This window comes from Protopterus annectens, chromosome 11.part0, assembly GCF_019279795.1.
Source record: "Protopterus annectens isolate FY-2018-M chromosome 11.part0, PAN1.0, whole genome shotgun sequence".
NCBI lineage: Eukaryota > Metazoa > Chordata > Ceratodontiformes > Protopteridae > Protopterus > Protopterus annectens.
The window spans coordinates 549730731-549746444 of record NC_056745.1 but is presented as its reverse complement, the minus strand read 5'-3'; the positions used below and the strand labels follow the sequence as shown (position 1 = coordinate 549746444).

The 15714-nt window shown below is 37.4% G+C and overlaps 1 protein-coding gene across 1 annotated transcript in view; it reads right to left on the bottom strand.

Annotated features, from left to right (window-relative positions):
* Positions 1-15714, bottom strand: part of GRIP1 (glutamate receptor interacting protein 1) — a 2220015-nt gene that overhangs the window by 486499 nt on the left and 1717802 nt on the right. Inside the window, exon 16 of the mRNA XM_044088060.1 lies at positions 7582-7726. Coding sequence (XP_043943995.1) covers positions 7582-7726 — 145 coding nt within the window. The remainder of the gene's footprint in view (positions 1-7581; positions 7727-15714) is intronic.

Below are 15714 nucleotides of genomic sequence, written 5' to 3'. Positions count from 1 at the left end.
AGAGCAAATGCACCTTAAAATGTCTTTTTTTAAGTTCTTTTATAAGAGTCAAAAAAACTTTTCCATTTGGTCATCACAGCATTGGAATAGTCCTTATCAAATCTTCATAGGATCATAGGAGATTACTAGGCTAATGGCTCCAGGTTCCTTACAAGGTAGCCAAGTTCAACCTGTGTTTCCAAGGGTGTCTGGTTCAAGCAGGCACTAAAATCAGCAGATACTGTCCCTGTCCAAGAGGGATACAGGTGGAACCCTAGGGTGAATTTCTGGTTACCCATCCAATCATCCAAATTATGCTTTAATAGAGCCAATGAGTGGCTTTGTCTTGCATGAATAGGAAACTAGTTTCAAAGGTGGGATAACCTCTGTGATACAAATCTGTCTCTCCAGCAAGTTCTGTTGATGGGGCATATCAGGTTAAAGTCCTTTGAGCAAGTGGCCCATGTGCCATTTGACTTGTGAATGTGCAGCATTTTAATTAAATCTGGGTCATAGATTGCTTTATATGCAAGGGACAGGTCGCCTCTGAGCAGTCTGTATTACACAGTGTAAAGCGACAATGATTTCAGTCTGTCTGAGTAAGGCAGATCTTGAAGACCTTGAATTTTATTTGTAAGGAACCTTTGTGGTCTCCAATTGCTGCAGGTGTTTGGAAAGGCATATACCAAAGAGAGCATTGTACTCTATTACTGTCCTGATGAGGGAAGCATACAAGAGAGTTATAACCTCTTTTTTCTGGAGGCAATACCCTTACTTATGAGATGAGCAATATAAAATGTCTTTCTTACCACTGTGGAGACATGGTGAGTGAAGTTAAGGGTGGTGTCAACCTGTGTTCCCAGATTGCTCAACACTGACTGTGTGCTTAGGGTATTGCTACTGAGGTGGTAGTTTGCAGGAACATCACCCTTGCCGAAGGGGATGATAATAGACTTTTTTGCATTAAGTTTAAGACCATGACTTTGGCACCAGTCATTATTCTGTGTAAGACCTTTTTGCAGGATGTTGACATTGCAAGGGGTTTCAATGATTGCTCCCAGTTTGCAGTCGTCAGCAAACTTTGTCAGCTATAATCCTTCAGTTTTAGCCTGTACTTTGGAGAAGTAGATTCTGAACAGTAGGGGTCCCAGAACCGATCCCTGTGGAACACCACTGGTTATGGGTCTGCTGGAGGAGGTGGAGTCCCCTATTTTAACTGTATGAGTTGTATCAGTGAGCCAGTTTGCAACCCACCTGACAATACATGGGTTGATACCTAGTTGGGTGAGTTTATTGATGATGCTTGAGTGGGGGATTGTGTCAAAGGCCTTGGCTAGGTCTAGGTAGGCCATTTACACAGATTTGTCCTCATCTACGGCTTTGGTAACTGTCTCAAAGAAGTCCCTCAAGTTTAACAGGCATGAGCTCCCCTTGACAAAGCCAAACTGGGTGGGGTTAAGCATTTAGAGATTACCTATATCTTTATTAATAAGGTCTATGATGATTCGTTCCATGGTCTTGCAGATAAGGCTGGTCAGGCTAATGGGTCTATAGTTCCCAGGGTCCGTGGATGCACCCCCTTTGTGCAAAGGGATGATGGTAGCTGTTTTACATTTCACTGGGATAAAGCCCGTGCTTAGGCTGTGATTGAAAAGTGTGCCCAGTGGTGATGCTAATTCCTGTTTTAACCCATGTAGAACATAGCTCAGGATGTTGTCTGGTCCCATAGAGGCTGTGGTTTTGGCCTCAGAGAGGGTGTTTAAGACCTGCTTCTTGGGAGTTACTAGGTGGAGGACAGGTGTTAGGAATGCTTTGGGGTATATGCGGCGGGGACAGGGGAGTGAAGATTTCACTGAACCTGTCAGCCAGCAGGTTTGCTATATCCACAGGTTCTGTATATGCAGCACCATTAACTATGAGTTCAGCACAAATCTGGGCCTTATCTTTAAGGTTGCAGATGTAACTAAAGAACGCCTTATGGTTATCCTTATATAGGGAAGCTAATCTGGATTCGTAGTTAACTTTGGAGGACTTCACTAGGAGTCTTATTTGCTTGTTTAAGTTGAGGAGGGTGTGTTTCCAGTTTTGAGGCCATTCCTTCCTACTCTTAGACAGCAACTTCTTTCTCTTACTGTACAGCCTACTAATGGTAGTTGTCCACCTGGCAGGTTTGTTTTTCCTTGAAGATCTTGCTTTGGTTCTATCACATACAGCAGAGTCAATACAATCATACAGGTGCTTGTATAAAGCATTGGTATATAATTCAGCATAGGTATCTGTTCCATCAGTGTGGGGAGGGGCTATGAAGCTATTTATGCCTTCATGTAAGAGGTTGTAGTTGGCCTTGGAGAAGTTTTTTAGTCTAGTTGTTGCTAATGGGGGGGGGGGGGTTGTGTTATAGCTACTTCTAGCGAGACTGATTTTTTATCAGATCTCACCAGGGATGCCCACACACTGGAGGTGGTGCATTGGTCCCCCACGCTGGTGAGCACTAGATCCAGGATGTTTAAGCCCCTTGTGGGTGTGTCAACCAACTGGTCCAGGGCATTGGAGTTAATGAAGTCCAGAACTTTCGGCAAGTGAGTTATTATGCATATAACTTACCCAGCCAATGGAGGGTAATTAAAGTCACCCAAAACCAGGGTGTTTGGTTATATCTTGATTGACTCAAGTAGATCCAAGTAGGCTGAGTGGAAGTCCTGATTCATGGAGGGGTCTTACAGCTGGCAATGGCCTGAAGAGGGGTCTTACCAACAGTCAACTACACCTGAAGTAATTTTAGGGAAGCATGCTGTTTAACCAATCTAGAGGTGTAGTTATCTTTAGTGAATATTGATACACCACCTCCTTTACTTCTCACACCTTCAGTTTGTGGTATGAATATGTGGAGGAAATGTAACCTGTAATAGCTGGGGTGCTCTCCACAGCCTTAAACCAGGTCTCAGTGACTGCACAAATGTCAGCATTGCCCAAGGTGAGGACTACTTCCAGTGAGTGCAGTTTCTGGTTTAGACTCCTAGCGTTTAGCAGCATAACCTTGAGGTTGTTTTTAGAAGGTATTTTTATGTCAGTAATTTTGTTATTGTGATATTACCTAAAGAAGACATTATGGGGGTGGCAAAAGCCTTAGCCAATAACCACAATCCCAGGGAGCAGGTTGGTATTGGTTTGTCTTCCAGTTTAATGGGAGATTTATTGCAAACAAATGAAATGACAAACTGGAGAATACAAACTTGCTGACTGCTGATCCAAATGAACAAAGGAGGAAAATCCAAACGCAAATGTGGGTGATAAATACTCCAAACCCAAATGGTAATTCTACACGAAAAATCGCAAATAAGCCAAAATAAAACAACTTTATTTACTATAAATAGAGTTAAGCGCTTTTTGTCCCACTATATTGTGGGACTTCTTCAGACAAACAAGAACAAGATGCTAAAAGCATTTAAATAACTGATTTGGCGCCAAAAATGTAAGCGCCATAACCCAGCAATAGTAAACAATGATCAAACCTTTCTAAACTGTGATAGTGTTCTAAAACTAAATCAATGTACTAAAACTACTAAAAATTAAAAATTAAGGATACATGTGTACCAAACCTGATAACCAACCACAAAAAAGTAATAATAGTTATGATTCAAGAAAAATATGTTAAAATGTATCTGTATACGAGTAACTATAGTTGAAGCCAATATAGCTGTGTTATCCTAATACGAGCACGCAAAAATATATGGTTACAAACAAACAGTAAAACACATCAAAGCGTGAAATCTTAATGATTAATTACATGAAATTAACTGGATATAAATAAAGGCTAGCAAATATTATTACTAGTAAAACCACTGTATAACTTAATCAAATTTAAAATTAATAAATAGAGACTATAAGAAGAGGGGAAAAGAATTAATAAGTACAAATATGTGGGTAAACAAACCCATAAATATGACAACTTTGTTACATTCATAGTAATTAATTTGTGAACTAATATATATATGCTAACTTAATGCTGGAAGCCATACATATTTTATCATAAAGAATTGTACAAGTGATATCTAAATTAATCTCATCTACGCAGACTTCTTAACTTAAGAATGGGGTAAAGAGAACAAATCTCATTTAATCCTGGTGAAACCCTGGCATTGCAACAAAGTTGCCAGTATAATTCCAGGACTTCAAGTAATACTTGATCTGGGCCATCATGAGATGGCGTAGATGAGATTAATTTAGATATCACTTGTACAATTCTTTATGATAAAATATGTATGGCTTCCAGCATTAAGTTAGCATATATATATATATTAGTTCACAAATTAATTACTATGAATGTAACAAAGTTGTCATATTTACGGGTTTGTTTACCCACATATTTGTACTTATTAATTCTTTTCCCCTCTTCTTATATTCTCTATTTATTAATTTTAAATTTGATTAAGTTATACAGTGGTTTTACTAGTAATAATATTTGCTAGCCTTTATTTATATCCAGTTCATTTCATGTAATTAATTATTAAGATTTCATGCTTTGATGTGTTTTACTGTTTGTTTGTAGCCATATATTTTTGCGTGCTTGTATTAGGATAACACAGCTATATTGGCTTCATCTATAGTTACTCGTATACAGATACATTTTAATATATTTTTCTTAAATCATAACTATTATTACTTTTTTGTGGTTGGTTATCAGTTTTGGTACGCATGTATCCTTAATTTTTAATTTTTAGTAGTTTTAGTACATTGCTCTAGTTTTAGAACACTATCACAGTTTAGAAAGGTTCGATCATTGTTTACTGTTGCTGGGTTACGGCGCTTACATTTTTGGTGCCAAATCAGTTATTTAAATGCTTTTAGCATCTTGTTCTTGTTTGTCTGAAGACGTCCCACAATATAGTGGGACGAAAAGCGCTTAACTCTATGTATAGTAAATAAAGTTGTTTTATTTTGGCTTATTTGCGATTTTTTGTGTGGAATTACCATTTGGGTTTGGAGTATTTATCGCCCACATTCGCGTTTGGATTTTCCTCCTTTGTTCGTTTGGATCTGCAGTCCATAAGTTTGTTTTCTTTAATGGGAGATTTAGACCAGGCTGTTTTAAGTATTAGCTCCTTGTCTTGAGATGAGAAGAACTTAACAATAACTTATCTTGGTGAAGAGTTAGTTTTTGATGAAGTAAAAACTAGAGACTGTGTGCTTTTGCTATACCATACAATTTAGCTTTAGATAAATTCAGAGTCTTAGGAAGCCAGGCAGTAAGAAGGTTGACCATATTTTCTCCTTCTGTTTTTTTCAGGTAGTCCAGAAATATGAATACTATTTCCCCTGGATCTGTTTTCCAAGTCATCAATTTTGTTTACTAATAAGGTATTCTGTCACAGTAAAAATTCAATGTCATTTTCATCTTTGGGTACTCTGCCTTCTATGTCATTAAGGGCATCTTCCATTCCAGATATCTGAGTTTTCTGTTGTTTTAAAATCTTGTGCATCTGTTCCATCTGTTTGGTACATTTTTACTTAAAGCTGTCAAGTTTGTTATCCATTCTGTCTATTTTTTAAAAAAGTTCTTGTATCTTAGAACAGAGTAAAGTTCCATTTTTAAAGGCATATCCTGAGAGATTGTTTTCCAATGACTCATTTCACAGCTCTTGGTACAGACCTTTCAAATGAATAACTTGACAGGAAAAAAAATTCAGCTATTTAGAAATTTACTTAAGGCCATGTCAGGTGATAAAAAGACCATTCCTTCATTCACTGTGGCTATTACCTTCTCTATCCAAAGCAAAGGTTGCTACTGACCATTAGTTCGCAATCTCTATGGAAACAAACTTGTCCCCTTTTTATCACCAGTATTACAGGCACAGCTCACTTACTATACTTCATTGGTATAATTACACAAGTTTTCTGCAACTTGTCTAACTTATTTTCCGATCACTTTGATGGAAAATAATGATGGATAGTGCCTGTAACACTTTAGGGGAATATCAAGGTTCACTCATATTGCAGCTTTAATATCACACAAAGTGGCCATCTGCTCTCTAAAAATGTTGGTATGCTGTCCTAGGACTTTTGTCTCTGGCATGGGCTCTTTTGTTACATTGTAGCTTGATTTTATTCCAGCACAGTATGAGCTTCTGTAATTACTTCAACACAGGGCTGCACCTTATTTTAACACACACAATGGCAGCTGCTCTCTCTATTCGACACAGTATACTGTAACCATGATACGGCTCAACACTGACAACTTATTCCTAGTACAATCCTTCAGCTTAACTGAATCCGCCTGTGTCTGTCTATACAGACATGCAGATTGAAAGTGTTCTTCTGACATAATGGCTGCAGCAACCCCTGTGTTTCTTTCCATATGATGTTGCTTGTTATCTCATAAGAGGGAGGCTGTACTCACTTGCTTATCTTTTTTTTTCATTTTTTAGTGTAAACACTGGAAATCCACATTTTCCATTGAAGCGCTCAGTATTTTTGTTGGAAAGCCCTTATTTTTAATGACTCAGTGTAACAAACTTTGACATGCTGTCTGGATATGCCTCACTTTGCTTTACTTCTATAAAACTGAGTTTAAGAAGACTATAGTTGTTACTGTTGGAACAATGGCGGCGCTTCCTAACTGTCTTTTATTTATTTATTTAACAATTGTTTATCGGGAAAGTGTGACTAGGACAAAGCACATTTTCAGCAGAGGCCCAGGGAGAAATGCTCCAGATGCATGTTTTTGGAAGGTGGCAGGGAACCGGAGCACCCAGAGGAAATCCACTCAAATGCAAGGAAAACACGCAGACTCCACACAGATGGCACCCCAAATGAGAATCCACCCGGAGAACCTCTTGCTGTGCGATGGCAATGCTAACTGCTGCACCACTGTGCTGCCCAAATTATTATTCAAAACTTATAATACCTTAACTTGGTACACACTGGTACTGCACACACCTTACACTTTGCGGATACTGACTGTCACTATCTATAGTCTCCATGCTGGCAGCAACTTCAAAAGCTCTTTAAAAATAACATTATCTTCAAATTACAACTTTCCTTGGCAAGCTTTACTGCAAAATGTCAATGTAAGATGTTATAATTATGCTGACATTTTTATTATGCTCTTGCTTTTATGATTAAATACGTTTATAGCCCATGTGCAGAAGTATCCATCACACTCAGACAAGTAGCTGCAGACTTCTTGAAAGGATTACTCTAATCAGTGCTACCAAACTATACAACTGTTTTTTCCCCCCAAAATACTCTAGTTAAGACCCAATGTTTTCTTCGGATGTAATTTAACAGCAAACCCATGACAGACCACTTAGTTTCTTCAAATACCAACCAGGGAACTAGAAGGCTACTGAGGATTCAGGCTGTCAAAATGCAGAACATCACCACTGTCACTATCTGTAGATGTGAACTTTCAAACTTTCCTGTGAAAACAGGTGACTGGTGCAGGGAGAGACCATTTAGTTATTAAACCATAAATAAGCAAGTGTACTGACTTTGAACAGCTGCATATCATCATGTAATGAGATTACATTTTATGTACACTGAAGTGAGTACATTCTAATTCCCTCTTTAATACATGTCTGTTACTAAATGTTTGACGCTTACCTTTCTGCCAAACCTCCTTTGCTAAGACTTGAGATAACTATTGGGTCAAATGGTTCCTCAGTGCCTGAAATTGTGATCCCCAAAGGTCCTCCAAAACGTTTCAGTTCAACTGTATAAATAACTGCTCCACTGCTCTCCTGTTCATCTAAAACAACATATTGCAAAAAAGGGTAATGGTTTTCTTTAAAGAGAAATAAGCATGGCATTATATGACACTTAGAAATTCAGCCTTCGTAAAATAAGATGTGTGTATGAAGCTTGGTGCATGGAATATGCCTGAGTGCAGTTTATACTATATATGACATTTTTAATATAATTATTTTCATATCTTACGTGAGTTGTATGTATACAGCAATTTTCAGCAAGCCTGTGAACGTATTTTAATGAATCCATTACAGTTGTCAGAACTATTAATTAGCTGATTAAAATATCACTAGCAGTTAAGATGTAGCAAACTCCTCCTCTACATTACTGTTTGTGACCTCACAAGTTAATTGCAAAGTACAGGAACTGAAAAATAATTATCTTTTCTAACAGTACTTTTTTTTTGTAAAGGAAGACCCTCCTACACAGTAACACCACATAAAGCATGACATCATTCTTAACAGAGTTGTCACAAAGGAATATTTACAAAAAAAGAAAAAAATACAGAGAAACTGTAATCCACCTAAAAATAAGGTACCTTAATAATTTGTGAAAAGTAAAGATGATATTAATACACAGATGACAAACAATTTCCTCTGAATTACATATGTTATATTATTCCACATACATCAATGAAAGAGAAGGATCTTAGCCTACATAAATTTGCCAATATGAGCCTGCAGCTTTATTTATAAATTTTACAGCCTTATTTTTCTTTACTCCTGACCACTGTATTGATTTCTTAAAGTTTTGGGACTGCTTTAAATGTTTCTACTTCCACTAGTAGGGATATATCATCATTTACATGAAGATAATCTTTAGCGTGTTTTGTTTGCCCTGAATCATACCCCTTCTAACATTAATGCCTTTTAACACTGGAATTCGTACTGAAGATTAGCATATTGCTGTACAATGTTCTTCTGTAAGATTCTATGTTTTAAAGTGGCTCATCCTTGTCACTGGTAGGAAATGCTGAGGAACAGCCCTCAGCTTTTATTACTCTGATTTATGATGTAATCCTTGTAATGGTATGTGTTGCCTAAACGCTGGCTCTCAGTGAAGTTATTGCTGCAAAGCTGTTCATTTCCCATAGCTGCTGCTCCACAGGGGCCCGTCTGTAGATTGAAGGCAGTTTCTGCGCTGCTGTATCAGTGAAAATGTTTCACCAAAAGCATTTTCATTGACAGTGGAAAATTCCCTTTTGTCCACTGTTCTATGACCTCAGAGCAGGTATATTTAAGTTTGGGGTGTGGAAGGTGTCTATCCACATAAAGGGTGCAGGGGATGGGAACCAAAAAAGGTTTTCTCCCATTTTTTTTTGGAGTTTTTGATATTGCAGAGGAAGGTGTTGATAGGTCAACATGATTCGACTCCAGATGGGGACTGATCATTGTTCTCCGCAGTAGAAAGAAGATATGTTTTCCTGTTGCTGATGTTCTCACCATAAATTCTAGTACTATGTTTGCTTCATTTTTGACCAGGTGCACTGTTGCTGTACCATCATAAAGTCATTACTGATCACCATAAAGTCCCCTCCATGCATGCTGAATACTGTAATCTCAGCTTCACATTGCATTACATTATATTATACTTGCTTAACAGCAGAAGGTAACACTAAGTCCATCTCATCTGTCATTTTAAGTGCATTTCTTATTCTACCTCTCCTGCAGCTCTACTTTCCTCCTTACCCTTCTTCCACTGGTCTCATTTCCTCTTTAATGACTTTACAGACTCCTTTTTCACCACACATTCTGGTAGTCCATTCATTATGTCTACAACTTTCTGTGTAAAATATTATTTAGGGAAGAGGAGTTAGTCCCTAGAACCTGCTGCCCATGCCCCCCTCCTCCCCCCTCTGTTCTTTTGTATCCCTTAACAGCAATTACATCACTGACTCACTGCCATTTACCAGCTTCAGCGACTGCAGGGACTGCTTTCCAGGACAGATTGGCACCTCTTCTACAGTGCCAATTGTGCCATCTAAGAACTTGTGGCAGGATAGGCCAACCTCTTTGCCCTGCCATTTCAGTACTTTGCAAATTATGCTTCTGAACTTACAGTGATTTTCATTGAAGTACTAATCACAAAAGCTCTACTGCATCTTTCTCTAACATTGGCATTATTATTTTTAACATCTGTTTTTGCCCAAACACTGTACACATTAGCATTTATTATAATAGCAGACTCTGGTCAAGAAGGATATTTTAAGGAGTTGCATGAATATGTGAGGTATCTCTGTGACTGCAGACTGAACTAGCTAGGTAAACTACTCTGAAACTGTACAGCATTTATTTTAATTATACCAAACACCTCACAAGCATTGTGGCGGAAAATGTTTGACTACTTATCCAAGGACACTAGTCTGGACATTAATCTGTTCCTTAACTTTGTACTGACAATCAAGCAAAATGTATCTCAAAGATTTCAGTGTATGCGCTGAATACATTGAAGTAGCTGAAAGAGTGCATGGAGACTTGTATACTTTATTAGACAAATTCAACACCATAAATGTGGATTCCGCCAATGCATCAGGTTTAAACATAACACCCACGTCTTTAATCATCAACTTTTCTTCAGTGGCAGAAGGTAAAACAGCTTTTAAGAGCTGTTAGAACTTCACTTATAAACAAAATGTGAGGCAGAATGATGCGTCTAACAGCGATTTAAGCGCTTCATTCTTCAGAGGAATACTTCAGGAACAACAAATGCTTCAGACTGTAAAAAAAACTACCAGGGGATGGAATATACTAGATATTGTTTGTGTTCCCAAAGAAATTACTGTAACTTCAAGTCAAGTTTTACCACCATTGATGTGCAGTGATCATGGGGTCATAAAGGTTAATTTGTTGCCAGAAAATTCTGTCAAACTGAAATCTAAGCCAATGCACAGAAGGTTATTTACAGATTATAGGGAAGCAAAATAGTTACTATATAAAACTAACTGGAGTGAGGTGTTCAGTGGAAAAACTGCAGATGGAATGTGGAAAGTTTTGAAAGAGAAATTGTTTGAGTGCAAAAAGTCAAAAAATGTTTAACATCAAGATCTAGACATGCAACATCAGGGGGGAATATCTCCATAAGAACAAGATACCTGACTAAGGTGAGAAACAAAAAATATAAGAAATGGAAGAGAGTTCGAACTACAACTTTGAAAACTGAAATAAACGAGCTGGACAGACAGATTAAGCATAGTGTTAGACAAGATGAAGAAAAATTTTAAGAAAATTTATATAAAGATATTGAGCATAATAGGAAACCTTTTTATAGATACATAAGATGTGGAAGGAGTAAAGATATACAAATTGATAAACTGTGTGCAGATTCTAAAATTTATTTTTAGACACAACAGATTATAGATATATTTACAAAATCTTATGCAAAGCAGTTTGGCTCCACAAAAGGGGTGGTAAGTTGTCCTAGTGACATCCAGGTAACCCCAGATACTGGAATCAAATTAGATTATATTGAAAAAGAACTGTGCAAACTGGATCCAAACAAAGCGCAGGGAGAAGACGGAATAAGTAACAATGACCTGAGAACACTTAAACAAGAACTTACACTGCCATTACGTCTATTATTCACTAGGTCACATAAATATGGGCGGATTCCTCAAGACTGGAGACTAGCGCTTATTAAACCTGTCTTTAAGGGAAAGGGGAGTAGGACAAACCCAGAATCATACAGACCCTTAAGTCTACTTTCACGTTGTGGAAAAATAATGAAGAAGGTAATATTAAATAAGTTATTGTCAGAACTGTATAGGTTGGCACTTGAAACCATATATCGGCATGCATATGTTGAAAATAGATCTATTACCACCTGTAACATGATGTTCTATAACAATATAATAACAGCTATGAATGAAAATTTGTGCTGTGATGTGATTTATATAGATTTAACTTCATAATTTGACTGATTCATGCACAAAACACTGATCAATAAATTAGTACAACTAGGTATTGACGTACTGTTGATAATATGGACAGCTGCATGGCTTAGAAATAGGACATGGCAAATATCACACACCAACTGGACAGTTGAAATCCTTGGCAGCAGTCAAGGTGCCCCACAGGGCTCTGTACTAGGCCCTTACCTGTTTAGATTATATCTTTCAGATCTTTCTCTTTCATCTGAGGTGTTCTACAGTCTATATGCTGATGACCTGAAATTGGGTAAACTGATTACAAGTGTTACAGATAAGGCATGTCTGCAAAATAATTTGACTAAATTGACCATTTGGGCACAGGAGAATAATATGTTGATAAATACATCAAAAACTAAGCATATGAGATTTGGGAGACATAAACTGAAAGGTGAACATTTAATACAGCACACAGTGATTGAAACTGTAGACTCATTTAAGGACCTGGGTATATGGGTAGATTCAACTATGCGTTTTTCTAATCATATCAACTAATTGGCTAATGATAGTAATAGAACTATAGGTTGTATAAAAAGATTTATAAAGTCTAGGAAATCAAACATAATGAAGTCATTGTTTGTTAGTTACATTAAAACCAAACTTGAGTATGGAATAACAATATGGAAACCCTATAGGAAAACAAGCATGAATAAACTGGAAAGAGTACAGTGGATATATACTAAGGGCATCCATGGATATAAAAATCTAAGTTATTATGAAAGACTAAAATATCTGAACTTGCACAGTGTCTCACAGATATTTAAAGAGGAGATCTTATTCAGGTATATAGGGCATTTAGGGACAACTACCTCTGGGAATGTTTGGGATTATCAAAAAGTACTAGAGAATCGTCACATAACCAATGTAGAAGATTCTATAGGAATGAGAATATTACTAATTGGTTCTCTGACAGAGTAGCTGATGCTTGGAACAGACTACCTAATTACATTAAAGCAAGAACTAGTCCAGACATTTTTAAGAACAGCCTGGACATGTATTATGGGAACAAGTGTTTTGGCATACTGGCAAGCTAGAAGGGCTTTAATGCCCGTGCTTGAAATATTTGTATGTATGTATGTATGTATGTATGCATTCACTTCAGAGTGCTGTCTCTTTGACAGCACCAAACTTGGTAAACACATCAAGCTCCTACACTTGTTTTCTGTAACTGGTAGTACATGGTGCAGATAATGTTCCATGTAATACAAATAATTAGGAGTATGCCGCTGGTCATAATCAGCTGTGCATACATGGATGCCAATAGTCACCTCTTTAGCTGGATTTTTTGGCATTCAAGTCTCAAACAAATAACACGGTGGTTATGAACAGAGACTTGATTGTAATCCTATCTATTATTGTCTACAGCTTGCACTGCATACAGTCTATCCATTAATGTTGGCATTTTGTTCTGTTCTTTCACCTACAGTATATTAAAGGCATATATTACAAAAATACTTCTGATTATATTTTTCACAGAATTTTGAAAAATGTTTAAAACTCCCACACAAAGCATATAAACTCTGTTAAATCCCTTAGAAATGTGTGTTCTTACGCCAGCGACATTTCTTACAGTGGTTGTGGTTTGTGCTTGATAAGTTTTTTACCATCTTAGGAAGTACCTGATCACCAGCATTCTTATAATTTTTTTTTTATCTTTTGCCATTTTTAGCTTCATTTTGCCATCTTTTTCATTTAGTCTTTATTTTCACACTTCAACCTCTTGTACTATATTTTCAGCTTTACTCTTGAAAGGTCACTTGCTTTACATGTCAACTGCTTTGTTCAGTGTCAACTCTTCATTTAAAAATCTGCCTCTGACCTGATCACTTCTGATTCCTCATTCAAGTAAGCATCTATTGACTTCTGAAAGCCTTGACTTCTACTGATAAAAATATTGTTTTACAAATGGTAGTTTCTTCTCTGACACACATCAAGCTTTAATTTTATCTTTCAAGACATAAATCTTATATCTCCTGCCTCCTTAACATGAAATGTGTTAAAATTCTTTAATTGCATTCTCAATTGCAATATGAAGGAACAATGAACAATATATGTTTACTGGACTTTCAGATAGTCCATGCAATGTGAGATAATCCTCAAATTCTTCCATCTTTCAATTTTCTCGTCATTTTTTTAACTGTGAAAGACACTGCAGGGTGCAATGATGACATCTCAATATAAAAACTGAAGCAATAGTACTGGAGATGTTGATAGATCAGTGAGGCATGAAACATAAAATAAATATACTCAAGCTAGATTCAAAAGTAATACAAAAACAGTTTCATTAAAAATCTAAATACAAAAATGAGACTTAAATGATCTTTATCAAAAACATGAAATTTAGAATTTGCTTTATAATACTCTGGCTAGTGATAGCACAGAATCACCATTGTTGAACCACAAAAAAAAAATTGCAGCAGTACAACCACAGGACAGAACAAAACACTATAGGTAGCTACCTGTCTCCCTCCCTCTTAAACACACACGGACACCTACCTGTCTCCCTTCCTCTTACAGGCACACACTCCCCTTGCCTCCTTCCCTCTTATACACATACACACCCCTACCTACCTGTCTGGCTTCCTTTTACACACGTACACACACCTATATGCCTGCCTCCCTCCTTCTGACACGCACACACACACACACACACACACACACACACACACACACACACACACACACACACACACACATACACATACAAAATACCTCTCAACCTCTTTGGTGCAAGAAATATGGACAAACCTTGTCATAATGTGTGGAACAAAGGGCCAAAGCTAAGGATACATTTTAAATATTGTTGTTATAAACTTAGAAAGTTAATAGAACAACAAGTTTTGAATTAATACAAATTTTCTGAAACATATGAAATCTAAAGCTCAAAAGTATGCCATTATTTTCTTCAGTCCTCAATGATTTGCCAGAGAAACCCCATTTTATGCGAAACAGACCAAATAAGGCAAACATCTGGCACACTCTGCAAATATCTGGTCAACTGACAGCTGCACTCAGGCACCGCTTCTTATTAAAGTCTTGATAAAAAAAAAAAAAAAACCTTCAAGTTCTGTCAACAAGATCGTGCAGATCGATCATCAGCTCAACAGTTGTTTAAATTTCCTTCCAAGTTCTAACTGCTGGCAGAAAACACAGGGCAAGTGAGCAGCTGCTCAGTGTTAGTCGCAAACATGGAAGTTGTTCCTTCTCCTCTAAAAACTAAGGGCAAGCAGCTGCTTAGCCACTGCTCAGCTGCAAACAGGGAAGTTTCTTTCTTGCATTTTTTTTCTTTTTTTTTTAAATAAGTTGTGGATGAGCAGCGCAACTTTTGTTTCTCCATTTACAGGGTCAGGTCATGGATGATGCCCGAAAGTCAGGTCGGTGCAAGTGAGCTCGCGGACCCCTTAAGTTTATTGTACAGACACCCAGGGGTCTGCGGACCCCAGTTTCGGAAACACTGTTTTAAAGAATTATGCAACTGAACTAAAAGATTAATGCAGACAAGAAAATCTACCACAGTAACTCCTTACTAAATCAGTGACCCAAATAATTCTGGTCTTCTATTAATAATATACTCCACCCTGAAACAACCAAAAGTTCTAATCTTGCCCCAAAGAACACGCTCTCTGAAATAGCGGCTTAGTTTAACACACATTTTATAGAAAGCATTAAAGCCCTCACTAAAGATTTTCCACCTGTTTCACCCTAAAACCTATCCAGACCTCCTACGTCAAATCACTGCTCCTTAAACTGAAACCCTGTTCTCCTTCATCAGATAATCTCTCAGCAGGATACCTGTAGCTTGCTGTCGGTTCTATAGCCTCTACTGTGTCTGTACTAATTAATAGCTCTATCAAGGAATCGTGTTCCTTTTCTATGGAAAAAATTCTTAGTCATTCCCCTTCATAAAGGGGGAAACTCATCTAATATAACCAACTTCAGACCTATTGCTATATTATTTCCCTTTGTCAAATCTTCTGGAGAAGTACATTCACAAACAACTTCTTGAACATATCCTTCAGGAGAAGCTCCTGCCCCCCCCCCCCTTCCAGCATGGTTTTAGACCATAT